Source organism: Paramisgurnus dabryanus, chromosome 12 (assembly GCF_030506205.2).
Source record: "Paramisgurnus dabryanus chromosome 12, PD_genome_1.1, whole genome shotgun sequence".
In the NCBI taxonomy this organism is placed as follows: domain Eukaryota; kingdom Metazoa; phylum Chordata; class Actinopteri; order Cypriniformes; family Cobitidae; genus Paramisgurnus; species Paramisgurnus dabryanus.
In genome coordinates, this window is record NC_133348.1 from 29,397,598 (window position 1) to 29,425,459 (window position 27,862).

A 27,862-nucleotide genomic window follows, 5' to 3' on the forward strand; every position below is an offset into this window, starting at 1 on the left:
TATTTAATTCGGTATTACATACTTTTATTTTGCACTACTTGTATGCACTCCAGCTGTAAAGGCTTTGTTATTACAAATGTACCGTTTTTTTTCATGCTAATAAAGCAAACAAGAAATGGAAGTAAGATAACATGACCTTTGAATTCAACAACCTGTACCCCACATATATTTACCTGGCAGTACCCAGTGATGTCATCACAGCGGTTTGAGTGTCCGTGGCAATGACACAATTCACACAAACCCCGATACAAACTTCCATTCACCCTGCGATATCCAAGAGCACACATCTGCAAAACAAACACAACAACACTTCATTAAACCAGACAAATCAATGATGATTGATCACCACACAATAATGAGTGAAGTGAGGAACAAGTTTTGATTTAAAATGTGTCATGAAGTGTGTTAACTGTACATGCTGGCAGTAATGAATCTGTGGCAGCTCACCAACTATACGACACAAACTGCTTTGATTTACTAAATGAAGGAGAAAATTAGTTTTTCTTAATTGAAGTTCATGGTAAGTTTATATAAGTGACTGATAAGAGCTGTGTAGTGTATCAGCGTATTTTTGAGCTGTTCAGATGCTGACTCACATATAATAACAGCAGTGACAACTCGTTTTCGGTATCACTTGTTTGTCTGTGTAGTGAGATATTGTACAACACAATCCGAACTTATTACTGTTTTATTAAACTTGGTTTTAAAAATGTCAAGCATGAAAATGTAAAAATTGCTTAAATTTTCTTTTTTTTCCCACCAGACATTGAAAAACAAAGTCTGGAGTAAATGGGAACATTAATTTAAACACTTTTACTTATCATTTAACACTTTTTGTAACATAATTTAAAAAATTAGTCCTAAAAAATCTCATTACCGCAACAGTCAGAAAACATCAACACTGACATATTTTCAAAATGACATGACAAACCTGAAAGAACATAATTTGGAGATTCTGCACATGCATTTAAAATCAAAGTATAATGCTTCTATTAATTAAATTAACATTTAATAAGCATCTGTTGCGGTAATGATAATCAAAATGTCGTGTAAGCATTCTGACAAGACAATATTTCAAATTAACTGTAAAAAAATGATCTTACCTGGTAGCCATCTTGAAGTAGGTTCATGTGCTTGGTCACTCAAAATCAAACTTTATTAAAATTCTGTATGTGTGCTTAAACTGTTCTCAAAAAGTGTTGCGGAGGATGAGAACATAAGGCATGGACACATCATTTTCCTAATTTTTCTTCATTATTATTATACATGAATATTCAGTAAATATTTTTTCTGTCATCTAAAGTAGTCTAGCAAAACATTAATTTATTTTTTTTCTAAATGTTTTTGTGTTAATTTGATTAAATTACAACATAACGCATGTTCAAACACAGCCGGACACATTGCGGTAATGAGAATTTCAGCAGAAAATGAGATAAAATTGACAAAATATAAATTCTTATGTTGAAATCACACATTGTGCAAGGTAGAACACAGTACTGTGTTAATTCTGATGCTTTTTAATATTACTATATTACACATTTTATAGCTAAAATCATTAGTGCCGTGGTGTTTCAATGGTTTCGTGAGAATCACCCACCTACACGAAACGCTGTATTGTCTTGTATGTATGTGTTGTTGTTATCAGTTGTGGAATCCAATCATTAAATAGATACACATTTAAGGTAGTTTTTTCTTGCTTTATTATGTCATTCTGTTTTATGCTACTTTACACATTTACTATTATTATTAGTTACCAACTCCACTAGGTATGAAATATATTTTGTACATATCAATCCCCTATATCCCGCTACAAACATTATAATATTATGGATGATGCATTGCTCTGTCTGTTATCCTAAAACTGTGTTTTTTTTTTACTAAATCCATTTCGAGCAATTGAGATGTATATGTGTGTATATGTGTATGTATATGTAGCCAAAATATTATGTGTGGATGAGTTTATATCGGTATGTATGTATGTAAAATTAGCCTATTTAAAAGTGGAAGACTTGTCTAAATATCTGACAATAAGCTGTAAAAAGGGATTAATGATCACTGGTCTGATTGTATGTTATTCTGTGTAATCATCATTCAGTTTGAATTTGATCTTTTAATGTACAAAGTAGCTGATATTGCCATTACTTCTAGTTGACTCCCGATTCGCTTTCATTCCAAAATGGCGGATTCGTGGGGCTGCTGCGGGGCGCTGGTGTTGCAATGGAACGTTCTATTGAGTTTCCTCCCTTGTGCTTCTATATTCTTTGATATTACGCTGCACTAATTTTATCTATACTTCGCAATAATGAATAAAATACAATTATGGTAAAAATATTCCCTTGACTTCCTCAATTCACAAAGCTCATCGCTCATTGCTGTCTTCCCGCTTATTGTTTATCACTGTGACGAAGCATGCTTATGAGCAGAAATAACACGTTGACTTAAAGGGCATCAATTATGGAAAATCCATGTTTGGACATAAATGTGTGTTGGCAGTGTGTGAACACAACCACCCTACTGTCACGGTTAATCACCGTGATCTGCTTTTGTGTGTGTTTTGTTACTTTGATTGTTGTCACCTGGACATGTCATTAATTACCATCATCTTCAACACCTGTTTTAGTCTGTATATATATGCCTGTCTGTTGTCTGATCTGATGTGTTAGCATTGTCATTGAGTCCCTAGTGTTTTTGTATACGTTCTTGTCTAACTGCTTGTTTGTTTGTTTCATTCGCTTAGTGTTATTTGAAATAAATATATGATTTTGGTAACTTGCGTCTGCATCCTCTTACCTGTTCTACGTATCGTGACAGAATGCTAACACCACTACTGGATGCAGCAAGTTACACAACGCTGGGCATGGAGTCAAGGAGTGGGTCTCCTCCTAGTATTTTTTGGGGATGGAGTAGTGAGCACCAAGCTCCGCAGGCTGTGGTACCTCATTTCCCTTACGACCTGACTGAGCGCGAACGCTCTGAACTCCTTGCCTGGCACAGGATGGCCTCTGCTAGGCCTGATTTAGTTCTTGGGATGACCGCTTTCATGCTCGCTCCAGTTCTCAAGTTGGCCGCCGCCATGCTCGATTTATTCCCCGGGGTGGTCGCCGCCATACATGAGCCTGTTCCCGAGACGGTCGAATCTTCTGAGTGGGTTCCCGAGACGGTCGAATCTTCTGAGTGGGTTCCCGAGACGGTCGAATCTTCTGAGTGGGTTCCCGAGACGGTCGAATCTTCTGAGTGGGTTCCCGAGACGGTCGAATCTTCTGAGTGGGTTCCCGAGACGGTCGAATCTTCTGAGTGGGTTCCCGAGACGGTCGAATCTTCTGAGTGGGTTCCCGAGACGGTCGAATCTTCTGAGTGGGTTCCCGAGACGGTCGAATCGTCGGACGAAGGCTCTGCCTGGATCAAGATGGCCGGTCCTGTTATGTCGGATCCGTCCTGGCCACCCGATCTACCAGCCACGCCCTGGTTTCTTGACCCTCCATCCCTCCCCCAGATCCACCCACCTAGACTTGAGTTTTCCCTGAGGTGGAGTGTCTGGTAGCCACTCCTTAGGGGGGAGGTTATGTCACGGTTAATCACCGTGATCTGCTTTTGTGTGTGTTTTGTTACTTTGATTGTTGTCACCTGGACATGTCATTAATTACCATCATCATCAACACCTGTTTTAGTCTGTATATATATGCCTGTCTGTTGTCTGATCTGATGTGTTAGCATTGTCATTGAGTCCCTAGTGTTTTTGTATACGTTCTTGTCTAACTGTTTGTTTGTTTCATTCGCTTAGTGTTATTTGAAATAAATATATGATTTTGGTAACTTGCGTCTGCATCCTCTTACCTGTTCTACGTATCGTGACACCTACAATGAAAACATCCACCAATTCCTTCTTTTTTAATTCCTATTAAACCAAAGCAGTCTCAATAAAGACTTCTCTTGTTAATGTGATGTCACACTGACAAAGCCCAGCCCACAGCCACTGACTGACCATAGTTTCCACCCTCAGCGAGTTCTACACTGTCCACATTATCTCAATAATGAGATACTATTGTCTCAGACAGTATGCACATAAATCAGATCTATTTTAACTGAAAGCGCTCACTGTCTCTTTTGGTAATGGTGTAAGGAGCAGTAGCTCATTTGCATTTAAAGGTACAGACACGAAAACTGTGCTCCCACCCAAATGAGCAAATTTTGTATATGGTATAATAAATGATCTGTGGGGTATTTTGAGCTGAAACTTCACAGACACATGGGCACACCTGAAACTTATATTACATCTTGTAAAAATGGTTAAAATCGTTATGCACATGATGCAACAATTTCCCCAATGATGGTTTTAAAGATATCTGACCAGAAACACAAGCCTGACAAAAATGTAAGGCTTTAGAGATTAAAGTTAAAGGATAAAAGGCTTTAGAGATTAAATTTAAAGGATAAAAAATCCAGATAATTAACTCACCACCATGTCATCCAAAATGTTTTTTAAGAAATTATGTTTTTTGAGGAAAACATTGCAGGATTTTTCTCATTTTAATGGACTTTAATAGAGCCCAACATTTAATACTTAACTCAACACTTAAAGGGGCAATCAGTAGGATCTACCCCCATCTAGTGGTGGAATTGTATTTTGCATTCAAACTAACAGTGCTTACTAGCTCCTCCCCTTTCCAAATGCGTGTTGCAACGACGGTAGCCGTTAAGAACTCACTGATCTCCTTGTCCGTTGCAGCTGGTTCACGTGTTCTGAATGAAAACGCGTTGTGGAAACGCGTTGGTAGGCAAGTGCTTTTTGTCCCTCTCTGCTATTATAGTTTATCAATACGGCGGAAGGATATGGATGCCTCCTTGGACTTACCCGTTCAATGTAAGTAAAGAGAAGAAATTCTAAGCTTACAAACAAAAGTCAGATCACTGGCAAATGTCATTTGACACCAACGAGGACATATTTATGAATAAAGACATTGATTTTGATTAATAAAACACTTAAAATCCTACTTATTGCCCCTTTAATAGTTTTTTTTTAACGGAGTTTCAAATGACTATAAACGATCCCAAACGAGGCATAAGGGTCTTATCTTTTTTGAAAAAAAAAAATGCACTTTTAAATCACAACTTCTCATCTAGGTCTGGTCCTGTGATGCGCCAGCGCGACCTCACGCAATACGTCATGACGTCAAGAGGTCACAGAGGTTGAACGCGAAACTACGCCCCAGTGTTTACAAGTGTGGAGAAAGAGGACCGTTCGGACATGTTGTATGTGGAATGATACTAATTAATGTCTTTGTGTCAGTTTATTGTTTACAATGGTTCGCAAATGTGCGTTTCATCTATGTAACACGTGACCTCCCTACGTCACTACGCTTTACGTGAGGTCACGCTGGCGCTTTTCAGGACGGGCCTAGACGAGAAGTTGTTTGTTTAAAGGTTTTATTTTTATTGTCAAAAATGACAATCGTTTCACTAGATAAGACCCTTATGCCTCGTTTGGGATCGTTTAGAGTCCTTTGAAAAAAACTGTTAAGTGTTGAGTTAAGTATTAAGTATTGGGCTCTATTAAAGTCCATGCAAAAATCCTGGAATGTTTTCCTCAAAAAACATAATTTCTTCTCGACTGAACAAAGAAAGACATCAACATTTTGGATGACATGGTGGTGAGTAAATTATCTTGATTTTTTTTTAAGAAAATTGACAAATCCTTTAAATAGTATAGTGTTAGATGTGCTAGTTGTGTAGTAAAATAAACATTCTAAAGAAGCTTACTTTATTTAATAACTTTAACATCGTCTGTATGATAAAGTAAAGCAATCTAATATGGTATTAGAGGTGGATATCAACAAAGACTCCCACACAAACTGTACTACCAAATACATGAAAGAGTGATTATTAACTACGCATTACTAAACTGACAAAAAACTCTAAACTTTATTAAGAATCAAATCAAAATTATGCGAATACAGTCATAGTGTTTTGATAATGAAGTCAAAGAACAAAGTTGTTGAATCATCATGTTGCTACAAGTATTTTAAGGTTGGATGAGTGTCATGTTGATTTGCAAAATGATGTTTTTCTGTGTCACCCCAGAGTAATCGATCTCCACCGCCCAACCACCTCTACAAAAAAATCCCTTTACTCGCTCTTGACTACAGTATGTTCTGGGCTTGATGATCACAGCGTCTGATGTTATATAGGTCTGTACGGTTATCTGATTACATCAGCATAAAAAAACTGCTCACTCAGAAATCAATAGCTACTGGAGCTTTAACAGATGACAGTAATTTACTGTAGTCCAGCACTGCTGATCCACACTCACATCTCACACAGTACTGATTCAACAGCAGCTCTACTTGACAAACAACAAATACCCAAGGGGAGCCTGTAGGCCCTATTTTAATGATCTAAGCGCATTGTCTAAAGCACACAGAGCAACGTCTAAATGGGTGTATCCGAATCCACTTTTGCTAATTTAACAACGGGAAAAATGGTTTGTGCGCCGAGCGCATGGTCGAAAAAGGTTGGTCATATTTTTTTAATGAGTAATGGGAGTATTTTGGGCGTAACGTGCAATAAACCAATGAGAGTCTCAGCTCTCATCCCCTTTAAAAGCCAGTTGCGCTGGCGCTATGTCTAATCCCTATTTAGATGACGGACTTTGTAAACTGAAAAACTAAGCGGAGGAAGAAGATCCCCAGTTTAAGATTAATGTTAAATAATTGTGTTGTTTTCACTTGTATTAAAGTTGTTATTTTTTTTATAAAAACCTTAAAACACGTTTTCTTTTAGTCATGAAAGTAAAAAAGCAGGCTTTTAATTGCTGTAAATGTATGGCTATCCAAGTATATTAGAAAAGGTTTGTACTCTAAAAATACTTTATTTGTAACAAACAGGAGATAAAGAATTTACAAACGGCTCTCCGCACGTTTCAGCACTAGAACAGCGCCATGGGAATTTCACATTGCATTACTTAAAATGTTTCTCATCTCATCATATCCACAGGTACAGAGTCATCATATACAATAAATCCGTGTGGTAGCATTTAAAAACATTTAAAAAAAAAGATGCATTTTTTTAAAGCAAAGCATTTATTTACTTACCAGGCTGCAGGTGAAGCAGCTCTTTGCGCCTTCTAATGTCTCATAATCGGTCCTCATTTATGTCCAAGAGACTCAATAATAATCTTTTACATTCAATCCTTTAATCTTTCATATTTAAAAGTGTTTTTGTGCTGCTGCGCATTCATGTATGTGATAAGCAAACCCGCGTTGTCGTCCCGTTTATAAGCGCATATTACTAACGCGCTCATTAAATAACAAAAAACCATATTGCGCCATTGACTTTAGACTTTAGAGCAAGTTTTTGTTGGTCAATGGCGTAGTCTATTTTAGTTGCCTCAAAATAGCAACGCGCCAGCAATGCGCCTGAACACACCTCGTTTTCAGACCAGAACGCCCATGGGCGCAACAGTGGGCGCAAATGCATTTGCTATTTAAACAATGTGACGCTAAACATGAAAATGATAATTGCCCAGGGTCTAAACTAGCAAAAGACACTTGCGTCGCGAATTGCGCTGCATTGCGCCGGGTGTAAGATAGAGCCCTGTATGTGTTATGAGAATTACTTTTGTGTTAGGCTGTTAAAGAAGACATACGATCTGATTTCATGTTTTGCTTTGTCTTAAGAGTGTTAAAAGCTGTCTGTGCATATATAAGATTTCAAATATCAAAGATCTTCTTTTTAAAAGTTAAGACTCATCCACGCCTTACTAAAATGATGAAAAATGGTGTTGTTTTCCTTTAACAAAAAAAATAATTCTAGATTAATTTTAACCCAGCAGTTGGGTTTGTCCATATTTGACCCAACCTTGACTAAAAACAACCCAGAAAAAGTTGTGGCAATGTTAACAGAGAGCTCTCTCCTGGTGCTATAGCCTTTATTAATCCAGATCATACTTCTGAAATTATGTCTATGCAAGGTTTATCAAAGGAAAACAAAGTTTTTGTGTCACTTATACAAAAGTGCTGCACACACTTTGTGGTAATTCTTAAGATAAATCATGTTTGCAGGGTCTAACCAACAAACACTTAAACATGGTCACTTTAGATCTGAACCCATCATTTTGAGCTGTGCTTGCAATTATACTCAATTTTTCAAAACAGGACTAAATTCATTGAAGTCTGAATACCAAAATGTTCCCTGTCCACATAATAATTATAATGAAACATAGACATGTTACCCTGCTAAACAGATCACGTCATTTGGCCAGAATGTATTCGTTGATCAGTGCAGAAGTAAATACTTCACCAAAAGCAAAATAATACCATCATTCATAGAATATGATTTTGAACTTTGAACTTCCTTTAAATGCTTACCTCACATGAAGTGCCGTCATATCCTGAAGGACACTGACACACCTCTACAGCACGAGCCTGAACACCACTACGAGAATCCGCGCTAGCAACCTGCATGCTCACGGTACCCAACCTGAGAGCGAGAGAGAGAGAGAGAAAGAGAGAGAGAGAGATTTTACTCTTTGTGTTCAATGTTAAAAGAGGGACTTGAAACAGTGATTACAAAAAACCCTATATAAAAGTGTGAGTGTGCATTTAAAACACAGAGACAGCCGTCAGTACTGAAGCACACCTGTAGATGGCGCTGTGTTCCTGACCGAAAGAGGCCCGGAGTAAGAGACGCTCGATGTTGTTGAGTACAGCATGAAAGTCTTTCTTACTGACAGCCAATCCTGAGGCATAATGCTGAAAGCTTTCTGGAAGAAGATCTATCCTGCGCTCCGCTGCAGAGAATGGATACACATTCACCCCAGACTTGCTGTCAATCAAACGCAGACCACCACCCTAAAGGAGGAAAAGAGTGTAGAATCACTTTTACTTTATCTCTCTGGAGTTTGTAAATAATACATTAAGGGAGTGAAATCTGAGCAAACTTCTAGTTAAGGACATGGGAACCATCCTCTCATAAATAAATACAATAACTACACTGATCATATACCAATTAAGAAAAATAAGGATTAGTGTTACCCTTAAGAAGGAAAACTTTAGTCTTTAGTAAACACAAAGATATGATCTGTTTATGAGTGTGCGTATATGCATGCATGTATGTGTGTGTGTGTGTGTGTAGGAAAGCAGAGAGAAATGTTTTTAATGGAAGGTGAAGTGTTTGCAGTGAAATGTGTTTAATAAATTGTGAAGAGCTGTGCAGGTGTGTGTGTGTATGTGTATGTATTGATGCAATAACAGGTAACCCATATATCTCAGCTCTGACACTGCGAGGGGACTCATCCTAGAGCATTATGGGATAGGATTCATTCTGCCTGTTTATTTACCGATCCACCACACAGACTGCTGGGGAAAACCAGGGTTTATTGACATGCACACACTCACAGACACACAGGTTGAAGATTGAGGAATTATGGGAGCTGTACTCTCTATTTGCACTGAGTTAATGAGGTATGCGCATGCAAAACAGGGCTTAACGAACAATAATTACCTGTCATACACGCGCGCACACACACACGCACGCTCGCGCACGTACACACATGCACCCACTTATGCACACACACGCTCATACACACATTCTGGTTTCCATGTTTTGTGTGGACATTCCATAGACGTAATGGTTTTTATACTGCACAAACTGTATATTCTATTGCCTTCCCCTAACCCAAAACCCAACCATCACATAAAACTTTCTCATACTTCACATTTTCAGTAAAAATCATCCTGTTTGATTTATAAATTTGTTTCCTCATGGGGACCTCAAAATGTCCCCACGAGGTCACATAAATGCAGGTATTCCTATCTTTGTGGGGACAATTGGGTTAATTGCATGCATCATAATAACAAGATTGCTATTCCTGGAGTAAAATTTTACTTCTCGGACATTTCTCTTTTTCTCCAAACATAACAGAAATACAATTAGTAGCAGAGTACAGTGAAATAAATAAATACAGCATCGCTCAAATTCTTTACAATTAATAAACACATTTTTTAGAAACATTTAAGTTCATACGTTAAGGTTCATGAGATCTCTGCTTTATGAGTTACAGTTTTTGACAAATCTGAGCAACGACTTTTGGATCTCCCTTAGATGACAGGTGAAATTACTAAGAATTTCAAAGGAAATAACATGCAGGCAAACATGAATAAATCAAATGTTTTACTAAAGAGACTTCGTGAAGAGAAATATAACTTGGGCATGCTGAGCAAAGCAGACACAAATATATAAAAAGTCTTGCTTGTTTACACGTAGGGTTGTAAATGCAAAGTCAAGCTTTTACACACATGCAGACATAAACACAGCTGTGATCAACACAAACACACACAAATGCAGAGTAAACAATTTCAGATGTATCACTTCAGATCAAGTCTTAGGCCACCATCACCAGCTTTGTTGTTTTAGCAAAGTTTTAATGTCCACCCATATTTATTTTCACTCTTTTTATTAAGATACAAACAGAAAATACAGACAAAATGTACACCAAATTAAAAACAAAACAACTTTCAGGACTTAATGTTTTCTTCAGGCATGAGTCAGTATTTTGTGTGACCTCTCTTGGCACGAAACACATCTTGAGCTTTTTTGAGGAGACTGAAGTCCTGAAGATGTTCGATTATAATTAGAAATTTGGATTTAATTTCATTTAGGTTTAAGAGATCCTGCAGCTGCCTGCTATTGCTCAAGTGAAAGGGGAGTTTACCCGAAATACTTGACACTTCAGCTTATACTTTTATACTGTTTTTAATACTATATACACATTTCCTATATTTTATGGTTGTATTCTAATAAAGAGACTGAGAAATAATTATATATGATCACTATACAATTGCAAAAAACAACAAATCTGGAAGTGTAAAGACGGTTTCATCAGACGCACATGCGTTGTGGCAGTTACACGTCTGGTCGGAATTTTATTTCCGATATCTGTTTGTTTAACACCTCATCAAAAATAACAAGTTTTGGTTTCTTAATGACAAGAGGAGACGGTGATCATGAATGTGAAGGGAGGTTTGGTAACCGGTTTGTAGTTATCATTAAATACATTATATAGTATAGATTTTACACAGTAACGTTTGATCAATGTCATTTTTATACGCTTTAGCTATGAAATATAAACTAATGTATCTACTTCTTATTTATTTTGCTTGTTATTCCAAAAAATATACTACTCTAAAAGGACTTTGTTGTCATTGATTCTTAGCGGAGTTTACTGGAAGTTACAGATGTGGCCTTTAAAAATGCGCGTTTCTGAGAGCAGAATGCCGCGGAGACTTCCGAAATTCTGCGAGATCCCGCAGAAGGGGAGTTCGGTGGGGGACGCAGGAAATATAAAAACCTGTAGAGGGCAGGCGTGTTTCATGTAGGCCATACTGACGACAATGTGTGTGCTCGACTTCATGCTTAGCGTATACTGTATGATATTGAAGTAACATGACACGGATTATCAATGTTTAGGCGATAGACTTTGATGTCATACAAATGCATGCTTTTTGGCAAACATTTTGTTGGCGAAGTTTTCTTTTGCCAGTTACATAAACAGTCACATATTCTTCATAAAAATCCGACTCAAACGCGCATCATTTGTCTTATTTTTTCCGTGTACTTACAGTAGAAGCGACGTGATGTATGATAATCGAGTCTTATAACAAAATAATTCGCGAAGACCTTTGAAGAGACCGAGCGCATTTACGCAATATCATTAACTAGTTTATCTAATTTTACATTTAGTTCATTTTTGCATCTGAACGTTTTAATAGCTTTAACATGGTTCTGTTGCGCTTTTCTGCATTACTGAACAGTAGGCTACTTTTTATATTATCATGTTTCCCTTTACATGGTATGAAACACGATAAAAAGTAGCAATGGTGTTTAATACATTTCACTGAGAATTTGTATAATATGTTATACTTTTGTACTAAGGAAATAAAATCATATTGTGAGTGTAAATATTCATAAATTGGAGGAGTTTCTGAGGTGTTTGTCATCGGCAAAATGTGCAGTTTCTTTGTTGCTGATTAAAAACCGTTGGCTATGTGATTGTTTAAAATTGACATTTTTTCTACTTATTATTAATTTATTTTTTGCCTACATTTACTCAAATAATATCAATGTAAAAATATAAGTAAATCATACTTCAAGTTAGGCGTAAAACTTACACATTTTTGATGTCAAATAGAAATAATAATAATTTGAAATATGCAATTATTACAGTTTAAAAAACTTAAATATATTACTCTGACCTTTTTAAATATATTGACTAAAATAATCTGTAAATGTAATACTTATATTATTAAGGCGTATACATCAAATAATATATGTACATTTTAAACAAAATATCTGTTCTATTTTAAGTAATTTATTTTCCAACTAAAAAAATCGCATAACTGCATTAAGAGATTTTATTAAGTTACTTTAATCATTTATTTTAGAGATATTTACAAAGCCACTGAATCATTTTTAACAGTGTGTACATTATGACCTTACGGTAGACTATTAGTAAATGCATATAAATAAAAATATGTAAAACTAAATAAAAAATATATCATACACGGACTGTATGTAAGCATACGTTTTCTTGTTCGGTGCACGTGGGTTTAAATGCCGTTTTTCTAAAGAAGAATTTTAAAACTTTATTGGTGGTAGTTGAGAAGAATTCCTTTTTCCATTTCTAAATAATTTTGAGCGCAATATAAATATATCATATTGTTATTCTTATTATATAAGAATACGCAATTTTTACAACATTTTTAACATATGGAAAATATACGTTAAGCATGTTGTGTGTATTTCCTAATTACAAGCTTTTGAGGAAATTGCACCAAAACTAAACGTGCATAAAAACATAAAAAAGTAATTTAAATAAGCGAAAAATCTTTTTTATGAGCTCAAAATGTTGAATATAATGTGCTATTGCTGAAAATTGCCCATCTCTAAAGGAGAATATTCATCTTTAAAGTTGAAGAAACAAAAAAGTACTGATAAGCATTCTCAAATATATTCTGCAAGCACTCAGTTGAGAAGAATTCCTTTTTCCATTTCTAAATCATTTTGAGCGCAATATAAATGTATCATATTGTTATTCTTATTATATAAGAATACGCAATTTTTACAACATTTTTAACATATAGAAAATATACGTTAAGCGTGTTGTGTGTATTTCCTAATTATAAGCTTTTGATGAAATTGCACCAAAACTAAACGTGCATAAAAACATAAAATCATTTAAATAAGCGAAAAATCTTTTTTATGAGCTCAAAATGTTGAATATAATGTGATATTGCTGAAAATTGCCCATCTCTAAAGGAGAATATTCATCTTTAAAGTTAAAGAAACAAAAAAGTACTGATAAGCATTCTCAAATACATATATTCTGCAAGCACTCATTTATCCATAATGATGTAATTTATTTTTTAATAACATATTGTCGCTGTCGGGCAAAGATACTCTCTGGACACCAAGACCATGTCTATGGGTTCAAGAATAACAAAATATTGGCCATTTGAAACTCGAAAATCATCACTTTATATTGTCCCATTGTTTTCCATTTTGCGGGTGATAAAACTCCTGTGCGCGTCGTTCAAATTAATTTAAATTTCGTTCACTTGTAGTTTAGCAAGTATGTCTAATACAATTTCAATAATGTTTTTACACTGCACATCGTCTGAGGAAATCCGAAGTTGCGTCGAGGGGAACCAAGCTGACAGCCGCGACAGCAGAGATTGTCACGTACCTACAAAAGGGTACCTGCAGCGATATCATTCTGGCTTGGTGGGATGTCAGCCAGCGAGAGTCCTTTGATTCTGACCTTGGTCTTTTACTCCTCAGAGTCTAAAACCAGGAGGGCATATTAAGTATTCATTGTATTTTCATTTTAACAGAGCAGCTATGGTTGCGCGTTTCACACACCTCTCCAAACCAAGTTGTTAACACTATGCTTGTTCGACTTCATGCGGCGCCGCAAGAACCGACAGCCGGATGACGTCAGAGTACCGCGAGAATGATTCAAGAAATCATATTTCGCCTCGCTCTCGCGATACTGTGATGTCTTCCGGCTGTCGATTTTCGGGGCGCCGCATGAAGTCGAACAAGCCTATTGACAGCAGCAAAAGCTACGCATGCGCTTTTAACTTGTAAAACTCAAAGGTGTATGGGTAATGTAGTCTCTGCTCTCGGTGGGAGGAATTACGCGGACGTCCCTAGTATACTTTCGGCTTTAGGTAGCTTGCATTGTGAAGGGCGCTTTGAAAAGCGGCAGCGCAGCCAAAGGATTAAATTAAGCCTCTGATTTAAACAGATGTGCAAATGAGCGTTCTGGTACGCTAGAAGTACGTTCTGGGCGCAGGGAGAGGTGGTGGTACGCAAGAGCTATATTTGGAAGTGGCGGTACTGAGTACTGGCGCCTACCGGCCCACATTAAAGCACTGGCTGTAGCAAAGGTAGACGGCCCTTTGAAAAGCAAAAGAAAGCTGATAAAAATGAGAAACCCACACTGAAATAAATTGGAGTAGGATTTAGGCTACTTAACAAAATCTAAACATTTTTCACTCAGAAAAGGCTAGTAAATATAAACAAAATTATCAGCAGCTTTAACTTTATTACTTTTTTAATTTTAATTCACTCTTTGTTTCAGCGATGTTTATAAATATACTATATTTTTGCATTTTGATTACAAACTGTTCTACACTGAAAAGAAACTAATGTAATCTTCATGATTTAATCACGTAAAACACAAGTCTAAACACAAGCACCACTTTTCTGAATGATGATAATCACAAACATCCCAGAGTTTGTAAACCAATTGTTTGTAAACATATTTAATGCTAACTACTTAAAAATTCAGAAAATATTTTTTACAGTGTATAAATAAAAAGACATGAAGGAAGTTAATTCCAAAATGTAATTAATTGTACATGGTTTAGCTGCTTGTTTTAGCAGCTACCAGTGACACAGAGTCAAGAAATTAAAAACCACCCACCCCTAGGTCTGCCAATTCTTTGCCAACCCCCAATGCTAATCAATCACCTCATCATCAGTGAATCAAAAGAAAACCGGTTTATCCAGTTTTCACCAGCGTGTTGGGTTTTAATTTCAACCCTTGCAGTTTCTTTGTTAAAATGCAATTTAAGCAAATAGGCCTAATACATACGCTGTATGTTATTTTAAATGAATGTTTATAACTTATAAAATTAAGTGGATATCAGGTAACTTAATTTGACATATGTTGATATAACCTAGGCTCTCGATCAAGTCCCACGCATTCACCATGAGACAGACGCATTTCTGTCAGTTCACACGCTCACACACCAAACCTTGTAAGCTATTTATCACGCTGAGAAGTAAAATAGAACTTTTCCTGCTATACAATTAATAAAGGAGGTGCTGGTATACAGAGCATTTCTGTCGAGTTTAGCAGTACATTTTTTAGGTGTGGTCAACTTTACGCAGCGCCACAAGAACCAACAAGCAGATGACATCAGAGTACCGCGAGAAATAAAGCGGAGGAGGTTGGTTTTAAATCGCCCTCACGGTACTCTGATGTCATCCACTCATGTTTGAGTCTGTATCAGATGAAAATACAGATTTTGAGGAACAACTTATTGTTTGGAGATTGTCAATGGACGTTTCTGAGTGTTATGTTTGTTTTTTCAGTGTGGACCTGCAAAACGCCAAATGCATAAAAATTAATTAATATTGTAATGTCTTAGCATGATATGTTTTCTAAAATGTTTAAAAATGAACAAATCAGTTGTGCGAAACTACACAGAATTTTTTTTGTTATGAAACATGTTCAATGGTTACAGTGCCTCATGGTGGGGTTGAACCCCTGGTTCAGTTTACCCCATCTGGTTCACTTTGCCCCACAGCCACCGTTTTGGGAAACTGCCTAGCTTAGTAATTCAGGCTAATCTTTAGCTAAATCATTCACATGGTTTTATACATTAGCCTATCACCAATATTTATGGTATGAATATTTAGACCTGGATAAATCTACTTTAACATAACAGCCTTTATACCTGGTATGTATAAATTTTACTTTGATAGGATAAAAATATTTTTGTTAAAAAAATCATACTTTAATCATAACTCTTTAATTTGTCCTTCTCTTTAACATAGCCAAATATAAATTATGGTTGCTACCTGTATTTGTGGTCACACGGCTACAAATCTGTATGGTTGCCTAGATAAAGGGGGTGGGTCAACTTACCCACTGGCTCACTTTGCCCCACTCTCCCCTACTTGGTATTGAGAAACGGGCATTGTTTATCGAAGCCGGAGCGCGAGCTACAAACTACAGAGCGAGTGCGCGGGTGCACAATGGTGAAAGAGCAACACACGATGTAAATAACTATACCAGTGCTCGCAGTACAGACACTTTATATTTTAGCGTACTGCGTACCTTCACTTTCTTTTGCGTGCCACCACTTCTCATGTTGCTGGTACTTTGCCTTAAAGAGTCAAAGGGCGTTTCTATGTGGCGCTGCGCAGACAGTTCGGCAACGAAGACATCAAAGTACCGCGAGAGCAAGTCGAAATGTTACAAATGGTCCGACTTTACCTTTGCTCTCGCGGTACTCTGATGTCATACGCCGACCAGTCAGCGCCGCACCATTTAAAGTCGAACACACAAAGCGTCAAGGCAGGGCCGCTGGAAGTCATTTTGAACAGGGGGTGCTGTGAATTTTTTTAACCAAAAAACCTATGAGCCTATAGGCCTATTTAAAATACATTTTAAAAATAAATACATTGAGATTTACTACTTTATTGTCATATACACTTCAGGGCACACAGCCAGGGTCTGAAACACACAGACATCATCAGTTCTCAGATGAATATGCGCTATTAACCAGAAGCAAAAATACTTATCCCAGGGGGAATTACTTTCGTTACAATTTACATACAACATATAATATTATAACAACATATAATATTAATTAAACTTCACAGTTTTCAATGTCCATGCGGACGAACATATTTTACTTTCGTTTTTAAGTTAAGATCACACGTCGATTAACAGATGTAAAATATTCTCACATTAACATACCTAGTATATTTTTATATAGATCTTTTTTTACTAAATAGTACTATTACTGTCTTTTTTAAAAATATAAATAATTCATAATTTGAACAAAAATAATAATGGGTTTAGTTCTGATATTGTATACTTTTATAAAGAAAAACATGGTGTATAATTACATTTTTAGAATAGGCTTTATAAGGTTTGTACTGTAAAAATACTTTATTTGTTACAAACAAAAGATAAAGAATTTACAAACGTGTGGAGAGCCATTTCAGCACTTGGACAGCGAAATGTTTTTTTTAAAAGCATTACTTAAAATGTTTTCTCATCTCACCATATCTACAGGTGCAGAGTCATTATATACAATAAATCCGTTGGGTAGCATTTAAAAAAAAAACATTTAAAAGTAGATGCATTTGTTTAAAGCAAAGCATTTATTTACTTAGCTACAGATGAAGCAGCTCTTTGCGCCTTCTAACGTCTCATAATTGGTCATCATTTATGTCCAAGAGACTCAATAATAATCTGTTACATTTTAATCCTTTAATTTTTCATATTAAAAAGCGTTTTTGTGCTGCTGCGCATCCATGTAATAAACAAACCCGCGATGTCATTCCGTTAATACGCATATTATCAACGCGCTCTTTACTCGAGCAGAAAAGAACTTGCCTCGCGAATTGCGCCGGTTGTATAATAGAGATTCCAAAGACTCTCATGAGCTAGAGGACGAATGTCCAGGGAGTTCAGTATTTCTGTGTGGGCATGCATCAGGGAAAGGTGTGTGAGTCTTTTCTGGGTCATGGTGCTGCATACCAATGTCTTCAAAAGATGCAAGGCGGAGAAAGTGCGCTCGGATGAGGCCACGGATAGGCACAGTAATGAAATTAAAATCCAAAATACACGTAATAACCTACGTGTGTCAAAAATAATTTCCTAAAATATTCATAAGTAATATATCAATTGTGCAAAATATTTTAACTTAAAAAAAATATATTTCTCGCCTTCCCGCGACCATGCGTCAAGGTCTGGAGGAAAATGATACCTGCCCGGATCCCACGCACGCATCTGCAGTTATATACATTTTACAAAACCGGTATTCATTAGATTTTAAGAACTTTTTTGCCACTTTTAAAACTGTAAAACTAAATAAAAAAGATATCATATGCCGAATAAGCATGTAAGCATATGTTTTCTTGTTCGCTCCACGCAACACGGGTTTAAACGCCGTTTTTTTTCTAAAGAATAATGTTTAAACTTTATTGGTGGTGGTTGAGAATAATTTATATTGCAGAATAATGTATATTGCATTTTAGCGCAATATAAATGTATCATATTGTTATTCTTAAATAAAAGAATACTAATATATTTTTTACAACATTTTTAACTTTAAAACATACATATAAAGATGCTTTGTACAATAGCTTTGCTTCTGACAACAATTTTCTGTAATAAATCAGTAAATGAATCACAAAATGTGTTGAAAGTGGCGAATAAAATGCTTGTCAATTCAAACAAAGGTGAATAAAACCGCTTTAATTAACAATAACTGTGCTCTTTTGCATACCTCTACTTTTCTCATGTCTTTCTTTATACCACCTTTATCTTTTTAAAATCTTGCCACTTTTAGAAATAATTTGTTTGCATTTTTTGTATACTGCACACTTTATTTGCATCAACTATACCCATAATAACATTTTCTACGTTTTTCTTTCAATAAAAATAAACATATTTATTATTGTCTTAACTTAAAACTTTGTTTTTTAATTTATAAATTATATTTTATATAAAAAAGTTTTAAAAGTGTTGACTGCGAACGTCTGAGATAAGATATCTGGAAGGACCTATAATATACGCCTATAATATATGTACATTTTTAATTAAAATGTCTGTTCTATTTCTAGCCATTTATTTTGTTTTGACCAACTAAAAAATACATAAGTGACATTAAGAGATTTTATAAAGTTACTTTAATCCATTATTTTAGTAATATATTTACAAAGCCACTGAAAAATATTTTTTTTGTTATGAATAACGGCTGAAAGGATTAAAAAAAATCATAACACTGACTGCCTATATGCGCAAGAAAGGTATTATTAAAGTTTTAAATATGTAAAACTAAATAAAGATATCATATGCCCACTGTACAGTATGTAAGCATAGGCCCATGTTTTCTTGTTCGCTCTGCATGGGTTTAAACGCCGTTTTTAAAGAATATTTTTTAAACTTTATTGGTGGTGGTTGAGAATAATTCCTCTTTCCATATGTATAGCATTTTAGCGCAATATACATGTGTCATATTATTGTTCTTAATATATTAAGAACAATAATACTACTATATTTTTACAACATTTTTAACTTTAAAACATGTATTTTTATACCACATGAATCTCTTTAAAATATTAATACTTTTAGAAAAACGGACATAATTATTAATATTATGAACAAACAATGAAACGGTGTCAAAATTCGACAACACAAATAATTAAGATATTCATTGTAAATAGAGTTAAGTGTATTAGGCTCACACTAAATTCTTTGTTGCACTTAGTATAAATGCCCATTGCACGTACAGTCATCTTAATATATGTATGCGCTGTTATGCTGGCAAGAAGGGGTTGACGTCACTTTGCTGTTTTAATAGAAATATTAAATATTCAGCAATGCCCTTATTAACTTCTGGAAACAACCGCAATGACAACGCATATAAAAATGTAGTTTTTTATGCGCCACCTGGTGGATTTTCTGTGAAGCGAAACACATTAAGGGAAAAGGGAAAGTAGCCCCCCCGAAAAGACTTGCAGAATTCTGCGTGACTCCGCGAGACGATTTGGCGAATGCCGCGGGAGAAAACGCGCGTTTTTAAAGGCCACATCTGTAAGTGTGTCCCACGAAAGCCATTTGTTTATGTTGTTACTGCTGACACCGTCTATAGGAACTGTCCTCTTATGACTGGAGGTGTGCATTCTTCAGATGGCTACAGGTAACAGGAGATCTTAACATGTTTGAAACGCTTGTACAGTACAGTGAATATGGTGCAGTTACTGTAAAATACGGTGCAGCTACAGTACAGTATGGCAAATACGGTGCAGCTACAGTAAAATATGGTGCAGCTACAGTACTGTAAATACGGTGCAGCTACAGTACAGTAAATACGGTACAGCTACAGTAAAATACGGTGCAGCTACAGAACAGTACGGTAAATACGGTGCAGCTACAGTAAAATACAATGCAGCTACAGTACAGTATAGTAAATACGGTGCAGCTACAGTAAAATACGGTGCAGCTACAGTACAGTACGGTAAATATGGTCCAGCTAGAGTACAATACGGTGCAGCTACAGTACAGTACAGTAAATACAGTGCAGCTACAGTACAGTACGGTAAATACGGTGCGGCTACAGAACAGTACAGTAAATACGGTGCAGCTACAGTAAAATACGGTGTGAGTTCAGTACAGTGAATATGTTGCAGTTACTGTAAAATATGATGCAGCTACAGTACAGTATGGCAAATACGGTGCAGCTACAGTAAAATATGGTGCAGCTACAGTACTGTAAATACGGTGCAGCTACAGTACAGTAAATACGGTGCAGCTACAGTAAAATACGGTACAGCTACAGTACAGTAAAATATGGTGTAGCTACGGTACGGTAAATACGGTGCAGCTACAGAAAAATACGATGCAAGTACAGTGCAGTGAATACTGTGCAGTTACAGTAAAATACGGTGCAGCTACAAAACAGTATAGATAATATGATGCAGCTACAGTAAAACCAGCAACGTACTGTAAATTAAAATTTATGTTATTTACATAACAGATTTTGTTAAATAAATATTAAATATTAACAAGTCTTTATCTTTACAGAATGAAACTATACTATAACAGCCTCATGCAAAGCATTCTGGGAAGCAGAAATCATCATCAATCTTTTTCTGTTTTTTTGCTTCAGATTTTAGTTTTAATCTGTAAAGACAAAGTCTTGTAAATGTTTAATGTTCATTTAACTTTGAACAAAATGTTGACAGTAAATAACATAAATTTAAATCTACGGTAAGTTACCGGCAACCAGCTGCAAGTAACACTGTAATTTCTATTGAATTTTTTACAGTGTACAGTAAACACAGTGCCGCTTTAGTAAAATACAGTGCAGCTACAGTAAAATATGGTGTGAATACAGTACAGTGAATACGGTGCAGTTACAGTAAAATACGGTGTAGCTACACTACAGTTCGGTAAATACGGTGCAGCTACAGTAAAATACGGTGCAGCTACAGTACAGTACTGAAAATACGGTGCAGCTATAGTACAGTACGGTAAATACAGTGCAGCTACAGTACAGTACAGTAAATATGGTGCAGCTACAGTACAGTACGGTAAATACGGTGCAGCTACAGAACAGTACAGTAAATACGGTGCAGCTACAGTAAAATATGGTGTGAGTTCAGTACAGTGAATATGGTGCAGTTACTGTAAAATACGGTGCAGCTACAGTTCAGTATGGCAAATATGGTGCAGCTACAGTACAGTATGGCAAATATGGTGCAGCTACAGTACAGTATGGCATATACGGTGCAGCTACAGTAAAATATGGTGCAGCTACAGAACAGTACAGTAAATACGGTGCAGCTACAGTAAAATATGGTGTGAGTTCAGTACAGTGAATATGGTGCAGTTACTGTAAAATACGGTGCAGCTACAGTTCAGTATGGCAAATATGGTGCAGCTACAGTACAGTATGGCAAATATGGTGCAGCTACAGTACAGTATGGCATATACGGTGCAGCTACAGTAAAATATGGTGCAGCTACAGAACAGTACAGTAAATACGGTGCAGCTACAGTAAAATACGGTGCGAGTTCAGTACAGTGAATATGGTGCAGTTACTGTAAAATACGATGCAGCTACAGTACAATATGGCAAATATGGTGCAGCTACAGTACAGTATGGCATATACGGTGCAGCTACAGTAAAATATGGTGCATCTACAGTACAGTACAGTAAATACGGTGTAGCTACAGAACAGTACAGTAAATACGGTGCAGCTACAGTAAAATACGGTGCGAGTTCAGTACAGTGAATATGGTGCAGTTACTGTAAAATACGATGCAGATACAGTACAATATGGCAAATATGGTGCAGCTACAGTACAGTATGGCATATACGGTGCAGCTACAGTAAAATATGGTGCAGCTACAGTACAGTACAGTAAATACGGTGCAGCTACAGAACAGTACAGTAAATACGGTGCAGCTACAGTAAAATACGGTGCGAGTTCAGTACAGTGAATATGGTGCAGTTACTGTAAAATACGGTGCAACAACAGTACAGTATGGCAAATATGGTGCAGCTACAGTAAAATATGGTGCAGCTACAGTACAGTATTGTAAATACGGTGCAACTACAGTACAGTAAATACGGTGCAGCTACAGAACAGTACGGTAAATACGGTGCAGCTACAGTAAAATACTTTGCAGCTACAGAACAGTACGGTAAATACGGTGCAGTTACAGTAAAATGCAGTGCAGCTACAGTACAGTACGGTAAATATGGTTCAGCTACAGTACAGTACGGTAAATACGGTGCAGCTAGAGTAAAATACGGTGCAGCTACAGTACAGTACAGTACAGTAAATACGGTGCAGCTACAGTAAAGTACAGTGAATACAGTGCAACTACAGTACAGTACAGTAAAATACTGTAATTCAATGTTTGTGTTGAAATCCAACTTAATTATTAAAGAGATTACATTTAAAAGAATGTCTTCCCTATATGTTATTTTAATTGTTTAATTGCTCTCAGGGTTGTTCAGGCTGTTCATGTGCAGCAGCAGAGAGTTTATTGATTTTTACTTTATTCAGTTAAACTCAAGCGCTGGTGTGTCTGCAGGTGTGAATGTGTTTTGACAGATGTACCTCTATAATGACATCAGGACCAGAGGAGATGTGAAGGGCGACGTCAACTTCAGTGTCAGAAGATACACTGTACACCAACCTGCCTCCATAAGCCATGAGCTAAACACACACAAACAGAAGAACAGGGATCAGAAACCACATCTGCTCTCAATGAAAAATAGTTTTGTGATGCACTGATTATTGTTAAGGTCTTTCCTCTCTGAACAGATCAGACACGTGTGTGTGCGTTTTCTCTAGTGAGGGATGTATTTTAGTATGTTATGCTGCAGGGTAAATCAGCACGGTTAAATCAAGACCACCACACCAAGGGAGGAGCTCTTCACAACCTTCACAAGAAGAGCAACACTTCAAAATGATTTTTTTTGTATTTTGCTTTGTCTTTTTACACACTCACACACACCTACACACTCCTACACGTTAACATCAAATAAATCTCAGCAGACTGATCAGAGTTCACTGTAGAGGTTACAAGACATCTCTATAACACATAACCTGGACTAATGCTGCATTTAGGCCGGTTTTTATGTGCTGAGTTGTGCAGCAGTGCTGTTTGTTATTCAGAAAAATCTCATAAATCATTTTTTTGTTTTGTTTTTTTGAGAGGGGGATGACCTGGACACAACGTTCTTCACAGTGTTTATGAATCATCTGACAGTAGGAACAAAAAACACATCAGATGATGACTTATGATGTCATGTCAACCACAGGTCAACAGTTCAGTTTACAACAACTCTTTAAAATGCATTTATTTCAAGTGAATTGTGTGGACAATAAATGGTTACTCAAAGTCACACTGTTGATACAACCAAATGTACATGCTATTTAAAAGAAAAACATGCAATGTTCCAAAGAGAATCTTGTGTAATCTTACCATCTGTAAAAAAGTGTTTATATAAACTATATATAGTATTAAATAAAGATACAGAGATGGCACAATAAACAGAGAGTGGGAGAAAATCATGGCATCAGCCACTTCACATCTTTCAGGAAATGAGAAACAGTCTGTCCACTGAATTAAAGACAACAACGTGTTTCAGACTGAACACATCTGCCCCCCAAACCTCTGTTTGGTGCCTCAGACCCCATGTCTGAACTGAACCAGAGACCACAGACAGAGAGAAATCACAAACACTGAGCTCAATGTGTTTCTGTTTGATTTCCAGCATCCACAGTTCAAAGCAAGAGACATCTGGAGAACCCTGAGACACAGTCTGAGAATTTGGGGATGTGGGAGGCAACAACACATACACCATGCGTCAACTCCAATGGACAGTAGAAAAGGTTAATATTTTCTTGTCTTATATTGTGGAGACATTGTTTTGTCCATGATGTTGTTCACCCCTTTATAGTCTTGTGTAGACAAACCTTTGACAATTCTTATTCACACTGCAGATGATCTTATACAAAAACCAGCAATAAACTTTGGCACGGACTACTAGAGTCATTCATGATATCGGTACAATCTTCAAGGAAAAATCTCAATATTTTACTATGTTCTTACCTCAACTTCATACCTTTCGTTTTTCAATGCGTACACTTAATCTTTGTGGATGTGTTAGCATTTAGCCTAGCCCCATTCATTCCTTAGGATCCAAACAGGGATGAATTCAGAAGCCACCAAACACTTACATGTTTTCCCTATTTAAAGACTGTTAGATGAGTAAGTATGATGGCACAAAATAAAACGTGACGATTTTTAAGCAGATAAATGAGAACTACACTCACCTAAAGGATTATTAGGAACACCATACTAATACTGTGTTTGACTCCCTTTCGTCTTCAGAACTGCCTTAATTCTAAGTGGCATTGATTCAACAAGATGCTAAAAGCATTCGTTAGAAATGTTGGCCCATATTGATAGGATAGCATCTTGTAGTTGATGGATATTTTTGGGATGCACATCCAGGGCATGAAGCTCCCGTTCCACCACATTCCAATGATGCTCTATTGGTTTGAGATCTGGTGACTGTGGGGTCATTTTAGTACAGTGAACTCGTTGTCATGTTCAAGAAACCAATTTGAAATGATTCGAGCTTTGTGACATGGTGCATTATCCTGCTGGAAGTAGCCATCAGAGGATGGGTACATGGTGGTCATAAAGGGATGGATATGGTCAGAAACAATGCTCAGGTAGGCCGTGGCATTTAAACGATGCCCAAGGGGCCTAAAGTGTGCCAAGAAAACATCCCCCACACCATTACACCACCACCACCAGCCTGCACAGTGGTAACAAAGCATGATGGATCCATGGTATCATTCTGCTTACGCCAAATTCGGACTCTACCATCTGAATGTCTCAACAGAAATCGAGACTCATCAGACCAGGCAACATTTTTCCAGTCTTCAACTGTCCAATTTTGGTGAGCTCGTGCAAATTGTCACCTCTTTTTCCTATTTGTAGTGGAGATGAGTGGTACCCGGTGGGGTCTTCTGCTGTTGTAGCCCATCCGCCTCAAGGTTGTGCGTGTTGTGGTTTCACAAATGCTTTGCTGCATACCTCGGTTGTAACGAGTGGTTATTTCAGTCAAAGTTGCTCCTCTATCAGCTTGAATCAGTCGGCCCATTTCTTCTCTGACCTCTAGCATCAACAAGGCATTTTCGCTCACAAGACTGCCGCATACTGGATGTTTTTCCCTTTTCACACAATGCTTTGAAATCCATAGAAATGGTTGTGCGTGAAAATCCCAGTAACTGAGCAGATTGTGAAATACTCAGACCATCTGGTAACAACAACCATGCCACGCTCAAAATAGCATAAATCATCTTTCTTTCCCATTCTGACATTCAGTTTGGAGTTCAGGAGATTGTCTTGACCAGGACCACACCCCTAAATGCATTGAAGCAACTGCCATGTGATTGGTTGATTAGATAATTGCATTAATGAGAAATTGAACAGGTGTTCCTAATAATCCTTTAGGTGAGTGTAAGAGCACTTAGTTTGCAGCACTCCTAACATCATCACTCTTGACTACTTCCCCTCTAGCTCAAACTTCTGTCAATATTTCTGGGGTCGAAGTGCTGCAAACTAACTAATTTTATGATCGCTTGAAAGAAATAAAATGTTTTTTTTTTTTGAGTTCTGAAACCACAAAAGACAAATCACATGTGATTTTAAGTGCTTTTGAGCTAATAATATTAAAACATTTATGTCCAGAAAAGCACAATTTTCATTGCTTCTCTGAAACACTTATTCATGTATGAAATATTGCTCATGATAATATATAATGTGTATGTAATGATCCACAATTTCCAGCAGTTTATACTTACTGGAAAAATGTCTAAAAGTAAAGTCTGCTATTTAATATAATCTTGCCTAAGGAAGTCGTTGCCATAGAAACAAAATGCATAGCGAGACACCTTGTCAAATGTGTGTAGTTATACAACGTAAAGAGAAAATGTATGTAAATCGTGAAATTTAAGATACGCAATTTTAAGCTGTGTAAGTTAAACATTAATCTTATGAGCACTAAAATTCATTTGTTAATGTGTGTGTGCATTCATTTGTTGTGTGACATAAATGTAAATGTACTGTGACAAGCTCTGTAGGAAAGAGTAAATATATTTGCAAATGTGTATAAATGTGTGTGGCTGTGGGTTTACGGATAATTAAACCTGAAACCGGCTAAAATGTAAAACTGAAGAGGTTTGTGTGAGTATCTACTAGGCATATAAATCTATTACTGTAGGTATGGATTAATCAACTGAGGTCAATAAAAAGTATTCATCATGACAGAAAAACTACATGTCATTTTACATGTAGCTTTAGTACCAAGAAACACACAGGTCTTATAAAGTGAACAGCACGCATACTGTGTGCATTAAGGGGTTGTGTACACCAAAACTTTTAAACGCGGCTGAAAACGCCTGGACAACGCCGAATGCCAGCTGTTTTTCAGCTGAGTGCCAGCTTTCTTCAGCTGAGCGCTTTGGTAGCTGTGATACTTCAGCTGCGAGCCGGTTGGTTGCTGTGGTAATGTCCCGCCCCTGCTCCACTGTGATTGGGCGGCCGTGTGAGAACTGACATTGACGAGCGGAGCTTTTCTCCCAAAGTTGAATCTCTTTCAACTCTAGACTCTCAGCGCCGAGCGCGTGAAAACCGCCGAGCACCGGTTTTCAGCGCGGAAAAAACCCGCTCGCTGCTGGCTTATTTGAAAAACGCCGAGCTTCCATTGGAAACAATTGAAAACATGCGCCGGCCGCGGGCGTAAAAGTTTTGGTGTACACAACCCCTAATACAACAACAGCTCAATCTCTTAGATTGTTTTTTTTTCTTTTTAACATATTTTGTATGAAGAAAATGGAGCCACTTTAAAGTCCATTTAAATTATGAAGTATTATTATTAGATTACAATTCCCATTATTCTGATGCATATATAATCTCATTCCTGTTACTGTAATACAGCAATAAAAATTCCTTTAGAATAAAATCATTTAGCATAAATTACAGTAAACACATACAGCACAGATTTAAATAATCCACAGTACTAAGAATAAGGTATTAAAATAATGCTCGGTTGTGAGGATAATAATATTGCAAAGCAAAACTCTTAATGGTCCTCAAAACGGCTTTATTTGATTTTCATAATCTGTTATTTTCTTTTGACTTGGGTAAAATATTACCCAACAGTTTTCATGAGTTTGACCTAGAAACACTTTTTTTAATGTCACTGGTTCTTGATGCATTCAGCGAGGACGCACAACCTGACGAAAGCTTCATTTTAACATCTCAAAGTCATTTAAACTTCAGCCCATCGTGGCTGGATATTAAAGTCTTTTGAAATGAATGCTGACAGTCAGTTTAAACTCAGAGTAATAGCATCATTAGCATTGGAAAGAGTTCAGAGGCCACAGAACATCAGCATCTTACTACAGCTTAATCTTTATATTCCCACATCACTGATCTGAATTTACAGGAAAATCACATG

The 27,862-nt window shown here is 36.7% G+C and overlaps 1 protein-coding gene across 5 annotated transcripts in view; it reads right to left on the minus strand.

Annotated features, from left to right (window-relative positions):
* lama2 (laminin, alpha 2) overlaps positions 1 to 27,862 on the minus strand; it is a 260,335-nt gene that overhangs the window by 109,593 nt on the left and 122,880 nt on the right. For all 5 annotated transcript variants that reach the window (XM_065268827.1, XM_065268826.1, XM_065268825.1 and 2 more), the window contains exons 13-16: positions 22,938 to 23,036; positions 8,635 to 8,846; positions 8,364 to 8,475; positions 174 to 287 (exon numbers count right to left, since the gene is read on the minus strand). In XM_065268827.1, the coding sequence (XP_065124899.1) occupies positions 174 to 287; positions 8,364 to 8,475; positions 8,635 to 8,846; positions 22,938 to 23,036 (537 nt within the window). The remainder of the gene's footprint in view (positions 1 to 173; positions 288 to 8,363; positions 8,476 to 8,634; positions 8,847 to 22,937; positions 23,037 to 27,862) is intronic.